General features: G+C 40.1%; 1 protein-coding gene across 1 annotated transcript in view; it reads right to left on the bottom strand.

Moving 5' to 3' along the window:
- Positions 1-3,092: 3,092 nt before the first annotated feature.
- LOC308393846 (cyclin-dependent kinase 4 inhibitor B-like) overlaps positions 3,093-14,786 on the bottom strand; it is a gene marked incomplete at its 5' end in the record, with an annotated part of 14,716 nt that continues 3,022 nt past the window's right edge. The window contains 3 exons of the mRNA XM_080877866.1: positions 3,093-3,643; positions 14,063-14,231; positions 14,315-14,495. Of these exons, the coding sequence (XP_080733992.1) occupies positions 3,640-3,643; positions 14,063-14,231; positions 14,315-14,495 (354 nt within the window). The 3' untranslated portion in view covers positions 3,093-3,639. The remainder of the gene's footprint in view (positions 3,644-14,062; positions 14,232-14,314; positions 14,496-14,786) is intronic.

The raw sequence follows: 14,786 nt of genomic DNA, 5'->3' as shown, positions 1-14,786 counted from the left end.
CATCGTAACTCATTCAGCTTCCGTTTTCCACCAACACTAGTCTGGTCTGGAACCATAGTTCATGTTTCCTGATTCAACACTGGCAGCAGCTCCAGTGCCATGAAAAAGTATTTGCTGCCTCCTTGGTCGCAGTTTTTTTTTGCACGTTTCACACACAAATTCTTCGGATTAGATTACAAAATGCATTTATTAGGGCAAAAAAGCTATCCAACTCTCCTGAGCCTTATCCAAAAAAGTAATTGCACTATTTTGTTTAATGATGTATTAACTGTAATTAACTGCATTTGTTTTTGGAAGCTGAGTTCAATTTCACTAGCCACACACAGTACATTATCCACAAATGGGTAAAACCTAGAATGGTGACGAACATTCTCAGGAGTGGAGTAACAAACATGAGCCAAGAATGCAATGACAGGCCACAAAACACCCCAGAACAACATAGAACTGTGGGTCTCACTTCCTTCAGTTAAAGGTTATGATTTAATAATAGGAAGTGGGCTGGGAAAAAATGGCACCCATGGCCGAACTCGAAGGAAAAAAAGAACAAAAAGGCTCACCTAACATTTGCCAAAAGCCGCCATGATGATTCCCGAGACCTTCAGTAAAATATTCTATCCGATTGTCCAGTCTGACGTCACTAGCCGTGTCTGGACCTAAACTCCGCTGCAGCTCCATATATCAAACGATCACTGTGGCATTACTGAGAGTTAAAACACTGTCTAAAGTCTTTCATCTTTAATAAAATGATCAGCGTTCTGCTCTACCAGGTGTAACAATTGAGTTTAACATCCAGGCATCCATGAAAACGGAATTTATGACATTTAACGGAGTTAGAAGTTAGCAGGGAGTTAGCTCGCTAGCTTCTATCTAAATACAATATAGCATGTCCTGACTGCGGGGTTTTGGAAACAAATTAAAACATACGGCTTTCTTATCACTTCCAGCATAAATGAAGACAGAAAACTAAACAGCAGTGACGTTTGTAGGGTTACTGAAGTTGGGCTAGCTGGTATATAATGATTTGCTACGTGACCGCTAGCGACACAGCTATGTTAGCATAATATAAACACGCTAACTTTTTTTCCACTCGATAAAAGTTAGCGTGAGTGTTCTCGGTGGTCAGGAACAAATGTAATCGCATGGCAGGATGCTGTAAAAGGACCAAACTTCAGCCAGGAGAACAACTGAGATAATCCATCCACAATACGAGGTTAGTCATTCATATACTGCTGCATGGGCTGGGCTGTAGCTACATCCTAAGGTTTTAAAAACTGAGCTTAAATAAACGATTAGCGGTAATAAAAGCCGAGGGAGGTCAACAGTGATCACTGACTGTTTTAGGAGCTTTTGGAGATCAAATAGAAGAAAATACAAAACATTAAACATGTTAACAACACAAAAGCCATATTTTTTTTTAAATGAACTTTATTTACAACAATAACAATGACAATCTCAAAGAGACAAGCGACATATTAAATCAATCAGAACAGAATCACACAAAAGCCATATGCAGACTACTTTAGGCCCGGAAGTAGGATTCGTCACGTCATCACTTAATAATCGGATTGACTAAGGAGATAAAACTTGAACTCCCCCTCCCTCTCCTGCTGCTACTTCAATCATGAAACTGATCAATGATCAGCTGATCGGCTTTTCTGTCGCCAGTCCGTCTCTCTTGTTTGTTTTTGGCTCACTTCGTGCCAAAAAGAGGAAACCAGCGGCTGAACAACAGAAGCACGTTTAAGCTTGATAAGCTGTTGTTAGAATTTATTTAATATTACTTTCTACACCAGGATCTTTTTCTATGTAGCTGAGGGATGGTAACTGTGCAGGGGTGGATCTAGCAAAGTTTAGCCAGGGGGGCCGATAGGGCATGAACAGGGAAAAGGGGGCACAAAGACATACTTTTCTTTCTTATTCTCATTTAAAATGTCTAGCTTTTAATAAAAAAATTATCCGAATCTTACACCCAAAGTTTTAATCTTATGTAAAATGTATAGAAGTCCATTACTGTATATAGTAACTGTTAAGTCTAATATACCCTAGTAAGCTATAGTACTTTTTCCTTTGGGAAGATACCATCTGTGCAGTCTGCAGTTCTGTTGAAAAAAGATATTGAATCTATTTAATTATTCTTGAAAAATAATTTATTTCTGTGCATTTTTTTCACACTGCATCAAATTAAAGTTTATTACGTCGAGTAAGCATCATGAGGTGGAGGGTGGTTCCCTATTTTTTTTTTTTTTTTGCTGGGAGTTTTAGAACCCTATTGGTTAGGTTGCTTACTCTTTAAAATACCAGAATAGGGAGGATGGAGTAGGTTTAAGTTTATAAGATTGATCAGTTTTGCTGAACTATGAAATATTTTGTTGTATTTTTTGCATACAGGTATGACAGAATAGCTTTAGTGTTGTTGTTTATTTAAACTTGAGTATGAACTTATACAAAATGCAGCAAGATATTTAAAAAACAGTTTTATTGATTAAAACACACTATATCGGATTCTGATCGGTATCGGCAGATATCCAAATTTATGATATCGGTATCGGACATAAAAAAGTGGTATTGTGCCATCTCTAATTTAAAGTATTAAATATTTTTTAAGACGCATCATCAGTTGTGGACCTTGGATTCATTGGGTGTTCTAACATAAAATGTTTTTCATCTGAAACTTTTTTACTGCGACAAATATGCAAAAAATAACAAATGTACCACACTATGTGTACATCTGTGATCCTTTCATAAGCTTTTCAGTTATGAAGGGATGTGTAGAAATCCCCGAACACACCCACAACCGACGCTGGAAAGTGAATCATGTCTGCTCAGCACAAAGCTGCACAAAGTTTTGCTTAGTCACAAACCCAGAGTGAGGGCTTCTAATTAAGATAACCAAACTCACAGGAATTTTAGGTGAATTCTTTGGATTTTTAAAAAACCTACTAAAGATTTAAAGAGTAGGGTAAGTAAAGTTTTAATGGTTACTTGCAAAACCTTTTATTGTTGGTAAGAGTAAATATGACTGTGATGTGCTAAAGGAAAATAATAAAACAGACAATACAGAAGAAGAAAATTTCACGTGTGATTTATTTGCGTGCACAAAAAACAGAAGACCGTAGGTTACAATTAGATGATACACTTTGATGCTTGCTGTTTGGTACAACATAACTTTGTACTAACTTTGAAGCTTTAGATAAATGTTAGCCCAGACACAAAGGTGCCAGGGGTTTTCTGAGAGCTTTCATTGATGACCAGAACATAACACCATCAAACAAAATGCAGCATCAAAAAGAAGTTAATGTTTATGTGACTGTGTCGGAAGTGTGTAGATGCACCTAATGGTGAATGTGAAAGCAATGTTTCACAGTATGTAAGGTATTAGTTTGGTAAATGCATAAAAATAACAATGAAAAACACTTTTATGCACTCAGCTTCACAGTTTTTCAATAACCATATGAAAGAGTCACATTCTCTCATTTAGTAAGCAAGTGTTGCAAAGTATTCTTTCCACCAGACTGTGAATATAAATCCCAGATTTGTGTTCTCAAGTTTTTGTAGAAACAAAACAAAAACAAACAAAAGATCAGAAGAAGAAGTTGCTTTCCAAACAGACTCCAGGCTCTCTTAATCACATCCTTCCTCTTACCTGTGGGAGAAAAATGTGGAAGTTCATGGCACATATTTAACCTCTGCATCCATGCATACTAACTAAAATTAGACCTGAAAAATTATAAAATAAGTGGAACTACAATGTGTTTTACAGTCTATAAAAGTTAAACATTTTCACTGTGTGGTCAGCTCCACGAGGCATGAGCGCAAATTTGATTTTAACCCTGGGATAAATTTTAACTGACATTGAAACCTCTGTTTGTTCCGAAGCAAAAGACAAAACTGGTTTGTCACCTTTAAACTGTTCGTTGCGCTCAGCCCGCTTACATCCTCCACAACGCTGTCATTTGCCTCAGAATGAATAATTCTTGTCCAGGCTCGTCTAACACATCTCTTAATTATTGCTTTTGGTCCATAAATGAAAGCTTTGTCACCAGCATTGGTGGAGCTGAGGTGGGGGGGCTTACTGGCCTTAAGCCATGGCATGGGAAAATCAAGAGATATCAACCAAGACACCAGGAAAAGACCTGTGGACCTCCATTATCTAAATATCTAAATTTTTAGTCTGATTTGATGTTTTACAATTAAAGTGTTTGTGTTTTTACCTGAAGAGTATGTAAACTGTATATTTGATGATGTTGGTGTTTGGCTTGATTGTCAGCACAAAGAGGGAGAGAGAGGAGCAGAGAGGGAACAAGAGCAGGTGAGACAGACATGTTTGAACTGTTGTAGTCCTGTTTTAATTCCGGATCAGTTCTGGGTCTGGTTGAATTGGGGTTTAGTCCTCGTGTCTTGATACAGCCCTGACTTTGTTCTGCCTTGCTGCTTAATTAAAAAACTAGTTTACGGTGTCCTGCATATGTGATATATATATTATTCTTTTTCGACCAAAACTCAAAACACAGCCTAATAAATCTTCAACATGTGGGCACATGTGTCAAACTTGTTATTGTTATGCATGGCCCGGCGATGGCCAGGTGCTAATAACACACAAACTACAGATCCCATAATGCAGCGCTGCAGCCTCCTTTTCGAACGCTAGGCTAACTGGGAACATTCCCGCTCAATCAAGTCAAACTTCTGTTATTGTGAAGCTAGCCGCTCACAATGGTGGAGAGAAAAGTTGATTCTGAAAGCAGAGCCTTTCAGTGCCAGTGGGAGACTGAATATATGTTTACAGACATGCTGGTAAACCCGTGTGCCTTATTAGTGGAGCTAAAGTGGCTGTAATTAAGGAATTTAATTTAAGACGGCACTGCAAGACAAAACATCAGGATAAGCTGAAAAACCTAAATGCAGAAACTACAGAAAGGAGAAGAGCTAAAGAAGAATCTGACATTTCAGCAGACGTTTGTCACCAGAGCAAAATCACAAAGTGAAGCTGTTGTGAAAGCAAGTTTAATTGCGTTGGCAGCAGAGGAGATAGACAAATCAGGGGTTAGGAGCATGTAATTATCACCATAACCCAAACCGCAAATTTTATCTGAGCTAACGGTTTAAATCACCGTCAGTTTCAGTCTTTTATGTGGGAAATAGATTCAGAGTTTGCCGACATTCCTCATCATACAGAGGTCCGCTGGCTGAGTTGGGATAAAAGTTCTCAATCGAGTTTTTGAGCTCAGCAAGGAAACCTGTCAGTTCATGGATATGGCATGTATGATGCGGTGAAGGCATTTCAAGTGAAGCTGTCACAAATGCACCAGTGCAACCTGCCTCACTTTCTCTGTTGCCAAGTAATGTTGAACCAAGTCGGCGCACTTTGCTGATAAACTGAGCGCACTGCGCACTGAGTTTGCGGCGCTTTGGGGACTTTGAAGTAGTGATGTGTCAGTCGGGAACGAAATGGCTCTTAGAGCCGGATCTTTGACGTGAACGACGCGAGCCGGCTGCTTATGGCGATGTTTTTCTTTTTTTTTTCTTTCTCTCACCCTCTCTTCCGCTTCACTCCGCACGCGAGCCTTGTGCTTTGCTCTGGGCAGAGGGGGGAGGGGGGGTAGTTACACTCAGTAGCACAGGAACAGAGCGGGAGGGAGAGAGAGAGAAAGAGAGCCAGGGACAACAACGTCACATTAGAGAGGTATAGTAATCATCCACAACTATTTTCAGTTGCAGATGATAAAGGATTCAGACAGAGAATATTCATCTTCTTTTTGTTTTCATATTATAATTTATACTTAATTGTGTTGTGGTTTGCAGTGTTTTGTGTCGTTTCACTTGAAATTTGTTTAAAAGGAAAAAGCTGAAAATTTAAATAGTTAAAAGTTGAACTGTGACTAGTTGGTTTTTGTATCATATGATTTATTTATTACATTTTATGTGGAGTGAATAAATAAATGTCTATTTATGGTGGCCCCTACAGACAAAGCACGTAAAAACTCCAAAACACATACAAAACACAACAGAAGTGCTCCAGGATGCTGGGCGCAGTGTTGAGCTTTTGTTACCTCGTGGCTACACAAGCCAGCAAGTACCAACGACCGGATTTGGTGTGTGGTAGTAACAGGTAAATGAACATTTTTTTGAATTATTTGAATATATATGAGTGCTTGTGTATAAATACACAAACAATACACGCATGCTTTCAATTGTGTAATTTAAGTGATCTAGGTAGCTCTGCTTTGGAAGTTCAGTTAACGCTAGAAATGTGTTTTGGAGTTTGTACGTGTTTTGTCTCTAGGGGCCACCACATATATTTATGTATAAACATATATAAATAAAACCACTTCTTTTTTGCATTAGTAATTCCTTTTGTGCATAATTTTATATTGTTGTTAATAATAAATTAATTAAAGCAACAAAACAACCCGAAGAGCCGGTTGGGAGCCAAAAAAGCCGGCTCTTTGTAAGTCGAGCCGAAAGAGCCGGTTCTCTAAAAAGCGCCAAAAATCCCATCACTACTTTAAAGCACAAAAAGAGAATTTCGAGCTGGTTCGCAACCCATTTACGTGGAAACTGCACCTGTGCAGATTCAGATGGAGCTGCAGTGTAATGGTAAACTCGAGGCAAAGTACAACCCTGAATGGCCCGCACAGTTTATTAGTTCCATTCCTGAAGCAATGCCCAGCTCCGTCTACATGCGGCTCCAACCTTGTGTATGCTTTCATTAATTTTTTTCTGGGGTTATTTCTAACTTGCATAATTTTGACAGGATATATTTTTATGAAGAGCAAAATATTAAAAGTTTTTTTTAAGTTTATTTATTCTGGAATAATATTCCTGTCTGTTTTTATTCATATTTATGTTTAAAAAAAACATTGTTTTAGTGTGTTCAATAAATGTTTATCTTGTTTGGCCCGCGACCTAAAGTGTGCCTTGAGTTTTGGCCCCCTGTGCATTTGGGTTTGACACCCCTGCTTTAGGGCTAAGCCCCGGGTGTTTAAAAACAACAAAAACAACACACAAAAAACCCATGTATATCGGGAACTTTGTGGTTGCAGACACCTGAGGTGAGGTTAAAATAAATCACACTTGCTCTGCTGCAGGTCCAGCTGCCCGGTCCTGTTTGAGAGAAAAAAGCTAAAGAAGATGCGGCGAGTGCGCATGAACTGCTGATTTGAGCTGATTTCAGAAAGAACAGCTTTAACACAGCGACCTCCGGTTTCCTCTAGAAATGAATTGACATAAAAAGCTTGTGAGCTCAGGCCGTGCCCCTCAGCTGATACACTTCAAATGCAAGTTACATTAATTCAAATTCTGGTTATGAAGAACTAAAAACAGCCGTATCACCGGCAGGTGATTCCAAGCTCGGTGTAATTATTTGCTTCACAGCAGTTTAGTTCTTCTGCAGCGATCGCGGTGACCAACATGACTGTGCAGCTCAGACTTTGGGAAGCACCCCTCACGTCTCTCTGAAACCTAAAACCAGTCATTCATCGTCGTTCATGTGCGGCTAGTGTTTAGTTTGGGTCAGGGGTGTCACTAGGTTTTAAGGACAGGGGGGGCTTAGCCCCCAAGAGATGCACACGACATGAACGAACGTAGTGAATGAGCACAAAATTTCACAAACAGAAAACAAAGACTGAGAAATTGTTTTCCTACTTTTTTGGACAGATTAAACATCCTAGGCCACCAATAGATCTATTGTTTTATTTCAGTCTGCTTTATAATACAGTACAACAAAAAAACAGAGGAAATGTGTTTGCCGCATCAATAACAAGAAAAAAACTGAAAATAAAAAAGTACATTTTTCTGGCTGCAATCACCAGTTACTTGGTGGGTGGAAGCATCAAAGAATGACGTCTGTTTTTAAGAGTGGCAAATCGGTCAATCACTCTGTTGTGACTCAGATGCTGAAGCGTGTCTTTTTCAATCCGGTTGTTCAGTCTGACGTCACTAGCCGTGTCTGGGTCTAAACTCCGCTGCAGGTCCATACATCAAACGATCACTATGGGATTACTGAGAGTTGAAAAACTGTCTAAAGTCTTTCATCTTTAATAAAATGATCAGCGTTCTGCTCTACCAGGTGTAACAATTGAGTTTAACATCCAGGCATCCATGAAAACGGAATTTATGACATTTAACGGAGTTAGAAGTTAGCAGGGAGTTAGCTCGCTAGCTTCTATCTAAATACAATATAGCATGTCCTGACTGCGGGGTTTTGGAAACAAATTAAAACGTACAGCTCTGCTATCACTTCCAGCATAAATGAAGACAGAAAACTAAACAGCAGTGACGTTTGTAGGGTTACTGAAGTTGGGCTAGCTGGTATATAATGATGTGCTACGTGACCGCTAGCGACACAGCTATGTTAGCATAATATAAACAAGCTAACTTTTTTTCCACTCGATAAAAGTTAATGTGAGTGTTCTCGGTGGTCAGGAACAAATGTAATCGCATGGCAGGATGCTGTAAAAGGACCAAACTTCAGCCAGAAGAACAACTGAGATAATCCATCCACAATACGAGGTTAGTCATTCATATACTGCTGCATGGGCTGGGCTGTAGTTACATCGTAAGGTTTTAAAGACTGAGCTTAAATAAATGATTAGCGGTAATAAAAGCCGAGGGAGGTCAGCAGTGATCACTGACTGTTTTAGGAGCTTTTTGAGATCAAATAGAAGAAAATACATAACATTAAACATGTTAACAACACAAAAGCCATATTAAACGCAGACTACTTTAGACCCGGAAGTAGGATTCGTCGCGTCATCACTGAACAACCGGATAGACATGACTGCAAGACTGTGAAGTCTTTTCTGACCCATTGTTTGACGCAGCCAGGAGTGCAGCCGACGCAGTGCACTAAAGGACCGTTCGCACGAGCAGCTGCTGACAGGCACTGTTAGGGCAACTTGGATGGTTGCCTTCAGAGAGGGAAACATGTCTGAATCAAGGAGGTTGTACACAGACAACATATTTTTGGGTGGACATCCAGCCTCTGTTTTCCGGGTAAGAAAGTTTCTGGCCACCAGAACCTCCTCTTTTTTCAGGTCAAGTCTGTAGTGCTTTGCAAGTTCATTCAAGTGTGGTTCACTCAAGAAGTTCTCAGATTTAGGACTGCATGCCTGGACGCCTTTTAGCAGCCCTGCATCTACACTGCAAAATCTTTGATCAAGTTCGCCAACCATCCGATCCACACAAGGGAAAAGTAACTCTCTTTTCAATGTGTCTGAGTTGTTCAATTCAGTGCGTGAACCCACAGTTGCCTCCAGGACAAAATCCTCCATTTTCCTCTGTTTGTGCCTTGTCTTGGCACCTGGTTCAGGGATACTGTGGGTGTTACACAGGGCCTTGGTTTTCTCATACAGCTCTGTAGCAAATGCATCTGAGTGTTTGCCCTTAAGTGTGTCACACACAGCTTGTTTGCAGATAAAAGCTTCTGCCAGGTCTAAAGTCTCTTTCTGCAGGAATTTGTGGAGTCCTTCGGTTACAGACAGAATCGACTGAAACATCAGTAGTGCATAGACTGCTGAGAACTTGTAGAGCTTTGCTCTGAGACCAACAGCTATGGGGGATCCAATTGCAGATAGGCACTCCAAAATGGCAGGCAATGTCTCAAGAACTGCACTGATTGATCGCAACTGACATGCCCAGCGAGTGTTTGAAAGTTGCACAAGCTCAGTTTTTGTCAATCCAAGCTTTGCCTGAGTCTCCATGAACTTATGATGATTGACTAGGGAGGTGCTGAAGAAAGAATACACACACTCCAACAAGCTGAAAAGCTCCACAGCCTCTGGGACAGCCTTGCAAGTATTGCACAAAACCAGGTTGAGTTGATGAGCATAACAATGCACATAGATAGCCTCAGGATGGAGCCTTCTAAAATGTGCTTGTACACCTCCAGTGGAGCCACTCATAACGGCTGCACCATCATATGTTTGTGCTACACACTTAAGCTCTGCAAGACCATAGTTTTGGATCTGCTGCTGAATCTCATTTGCAATGGACTGGGCATCAAATGATTTTATCTCTGCAAGTGCAAGGAAACGCTCCTTCACTGCCCCCTCTGACACGTACCTGACACAAACAGCTAACTGCTCTGCCTTTTTATCCCTTGCCTCATCCACCATGATGGAATAGACTTTAGACTTTGTCATTTCAGATACAATGACACTAGTAACTTCCTGGGCACAACAGTCAATCATGTCATTCTGGGATGTTGGTGAGATATACTGTGCATTTGATGGGGGATTATGTTTTTGAAGAAAAGCATCAAACTCCTTCAAAAGCTCCATGCACGCAAGAAAATTCCCTCTGTTTGGGCTGTCTTCACCTTCATCATGACCACGAAAAGGGAGTCCCTGCCTCCCTAACATAGAGGTGACTGCAACAATTCGTCTGAGATACTCTCTTCTTTCGACTATCTCACTCACATTTGCAGTTGCTATCATCTGTGCAACGTTTCCCTGTTTGCTAGTTCCCTGGTAGCTTTTCCATGTAACAACACTGTCCTTATGTGTTTGTGCCATCTCATGCTTGCCAAAGATGACTAAAGCTTTCTTCCAGTTCTTGCAACCGTTACTGACCAAACTATCATGTTTGATGTTTTTGCCAAACACTCTACATGGGAAGCAGAAAGCTGCATTCTGGTTGACTGAATATTCTAACCAGTTGTGCTTTTCAAACCAGCTGTGGTTAAATGCTCGCTTCTGTGTACCAAACGTATCATGTGGATAGCTCTTCAGCTTCACCTGTCTGGGCCCTGTGTCTTTGTCACCTAAATCAAACCCTGTAGTAGAATGAGTTGCTGCAGCTGCTTCATCATTTTCCCTCTCTTGGCCTGTTTGCTCTCCTCTCTCTGTAATAACTTGATCTTCCTCTGCCTCTCGATCTATTTGCTGCAGCTCCTCTGTCTCTCCTTGCTCTCTCTGACTTGAACTTGCCTGTTGACCTTTTTCTCCCTCAGCCACTCCTTCTGCCTCACCCTTCAAGATACATTAAAACATACTGAATTGTAATGTAAATTGCTAATATCATGACTTCTGCTCCCGCTCCACAGTAATTTGTTGCTCCCAAATATTTTGAAGTTACAAACATTATATTTTGAGCACGCATGTGACTAAAATGGTTGCAATTTAAAGCCCTGAAAAATATTACTAAATTACTTGAATTGAAGTAATATTAAAATAGAACCCTCAAAAATATGTGAGTCAGGCTAATTTGACTTATATATATCTCTCTCTCTTTGCTCTCTCCACTTTCTAACCTTGACTCTCCTAAATAAAAGCTCAAGTTAAACAGGTCTTATATGTTGTACCGTGACTGAAATGTTTCATATTTCATATCCATATTGAGTCCCATAAAATTCTAATCAGACTGTCTCCATCACAAATGACTCCATCCTTTGACTCACCTCTCCAGCAGACGTCTCTCCCCTCTGCCTCTCTGTGCTCCTCTGCCCTGACTCCTACAGGTTAATGGGGATGGAGTGATTATTATTATTTCCACTGATGATAACCATACCTGAATGAGCTCAGCTGGATTTTTCAGAGCTAAAACGAGTGACAGAAATTAACATTATGCTAACAATTTAACTTAGTGCGCTAGCCAGGTTTTTATTTACAAAATGGGGAGCACCTGGTTCATTATTTACATGGGACTCTCTGCTGTTAGCTGGAGCTAACTAATTGTTACTACCAGCCAGTGATGAGGACTTACTTTCTTGAAAAACTTGCGTATATCCATGATTTCTTGCCGTTTGCCACATGCACGCTAGTGTTTCTGCAGGTGTATACGAGCGGAGTGTAAAGTAGCAGTGAAAACGAGGACTGGATTTTCAGTCATGTGGATGTCCCCTGTGAACAACTGGAAGGGATTGGATAACGAAGCACTGACGCTACCTTAACAATGTAAAGCGAAAGGGACCAACCGAGTTATGATCATATTTGTGTGAATAGCGACAGGTTTATATTATTATTTCTTTAAACTCATATTCCTGCATCTTTATATTGAATTTGTCTGCAAGTTCTGTAAAAAAAAAATCGAATAAGTTAAAAAAAAAAAAAAAAAACCCACCAAATTATTTAGGGGGGCTTAAGAATATTTTAGGGAGGCTTCAGCACCCCTAAAATAGGCCTAACGACGCCACTGGTTTGGGTGATCATATCTGCGCCTAAATAAAATTATTCCAACTTTTAGTCTCATCTGCGATCTAACAGATATGTTTGCACTTTCATAACTGTGGCTACATTAATCTGTGGCGTGCGCGCGCGCATATTGTTGTTGTAATTACGCGCGTTTCTGGAACAGCAAAATGAGACGAGCCAATGCCCCCCTGTCTGTGGGCCTTACAGTCTGCTGTCGACCATGACTGTGGTGCTATTTATAAGAAACTGGCCCGAAAAATCAGCCGGTTCTAAGCTCTGTGTTTATGCCTCAGAAACCGGAAAAAGAAAAAAAAAAGTGCGTTAAGAGATGAGAAGAACACGGTATGAAAAACTGAACAACAAGACGGTCGGTTAATTTCAAACTAAATGAAAACAGGAGCGCGCGCCTTTATTATGTTAATGCGCACGAAAGATTTTAAGTTTCACTTTCGGTTAAATGTTTCGAGCTGAGTATCAAAAAGAGGCGCTTTATTAGAGTTCAAAGCCTCGCTGACGAAACACAAGAAACAAACAAACCAGTTCAATCTGTGAACTGGAAAATAATATTTTAATAATTTTATAGTAAAGGTGACAGCAGCATTATGTTTCCTTTACATTCAGAAACGCTGTTTTGTGGCACACAATGGACGGGCCTCAGAAAGCTCAGTGTGTTTCCTCAGAGTCTATTGACAGATTTTAACGATTTGACTATTAACATGTAAAATCAGGCCAAGCTCAAGCTCACGTTGATTGTTTGGTTAACAGTAACTCGGTGCTTTCTGTAGCTGTTGTGGTAAGTTGTGTGACTTTGGAAAGTACCCCATATATCTGTTTGCATCAGCTCCTGAGGCTGGTCTGAAAGCTTTGACATATTTGCCTGTGTTAATCTATGAGCATAGCAGTTTATGACGATGTTTATGATTTAAAGCAGCTTGTTTTTCCTTAAATTCATTGTGTAGCCTGTAAAGGTGCATACTGGTTTAATAAGTATAAAATTGCTCCTTGCACTACTCTCTGTAGTGTAAATCTTATGGCTTTACTTCCTAACTTCTGCTTAGTAAACATGTGAAAGCACAACTGTACTTAGGTGACTGTAAATGTCACCTAAATATTAAAGAAAAACAGAATACAAATTTGATTTCATTTGTTAATGTAATAGCAAAGTAAGATGACTCAAATGCAACAGATTTAAACACACAGCACATGTTGTGGCCACAGACAGTAATCTGCTCATTTAGTTTCACAAAGGTTCTAGAAACAAATGAAAGATTATAGTGCTTCAGCATAAATGCAATCCATTATTATTATTATTATTATTATTATTATTATTATTAAATCTATATGTAAGCTGATAGAAACAATAGTTTCACTCTATCCACGACCACTTATCCCTGTGTTATTTATTATTAAATTTAACTGAATTTTATTTTTTATTTTTCAATATGTATCTTTTAGTGTTGAAAATATGAAAAAAAAATTAAGACCATTATGTGTGTTATTGACGTGACATAATTTTTACATCTCACTGTTATGCTCCAGCAGCTGGAATTTGTCCACTAATGTCATTTTAGGTCATTCATAATTAAACCAATAAGGTCAGAATTACAAAAACTAACAGAACAAGAAAAAACAAACTCACGCCTGAAGCCTTAAAACTCACAAAACTACAAAATATTCAGAGCACAAACCACTGTACTGACATGTAAAATAATTAGCCTACATCTTTTACATGGCTCTTTATTGCTAAACACACACACACACACACACACACACACACACACACACACACACACACACACACACTACACTAAAACTTTTGTTTTGTTCCTTTATTTTGTGTTTTTGACTTAACTGGGCTCAGGAAAAATCCCTCCCATATTATTTTGGGAGCAGAAACTCTTCTCGTGTAAGGTGCAGTTTGATCCACTCACTGATGGTTTTGGATGAACGTGGCTGTGTCCGTGTGGCCATTGCCGCGCGCGAGCTGCTCGGCGGTGAGTCCGTCATTGTTGCGTACGCCGCGATTCTCGGTGTATCCAATGAGCAGCCTGACAACCTCCAGGTGACCCTTACTGGCGGCCAGGTGCAGCGGAAGGTTACCTTCATATGGAGTTATAGGTCAATCAAAACCAGGTGCGAGAAGAAAACAAAACAGAAGTAAATCAAATCATTTAATTCCGTACCTCTTTCATCTGCGATGTTAACGTCGGCCCCATAGTTTAGCAGCACGCGCACAGAATCCACGAATCCTTCACGAGCGGCATCGTGGGTCACGGTGAGACCGCAGGAGGGATCTGGCACATTTGGATTTGCCCCCGCTTGCAGCAGAGTCTCAATGACCCGGGAGTCCCCCAACTTCACTACCTGCACACACACAGCATGGAGGGAGAGAGAGGATGGATGCGGGAGATAATTTAGGAGAAGAAGAAGCTTTAAGGAGCTGCCCAGGGTGTGCCTGGCGATTATCATTTTTATATGTAAATATTAAATTCATCCCATGACACCAAATCCCAATTTAATGCATTTAATGCTCAATAAATGTATTGCTATTAATTCATTGGCCCCGCATTGGCCCCGCCTCTCCTCCTGACGTTTCTTGTCGTCACAGGGAAAATCTGCGCCTGCCATTGGACAGCAGCCTCAGCGGACCTGTTT

Source organism: Rhamphochromis sp. 'chilingali' (genome assembly GCF_963969265.1).
Source record: "Rhamphochromis sp. 'chilingali' genome assembly, chromosome: 3".
NCBI classification, from domain to species: domain Eukaryota; kingdom Metazoa; phylum Chordata; class Actinopteri; order Cichliformes; family Cichlidae; genus Rhamphochromis; species Rhamphochromis sp. 'chilingali'.
This window is presented reverse-complemented; position numbering and strand designations above follow the sequence as displayed.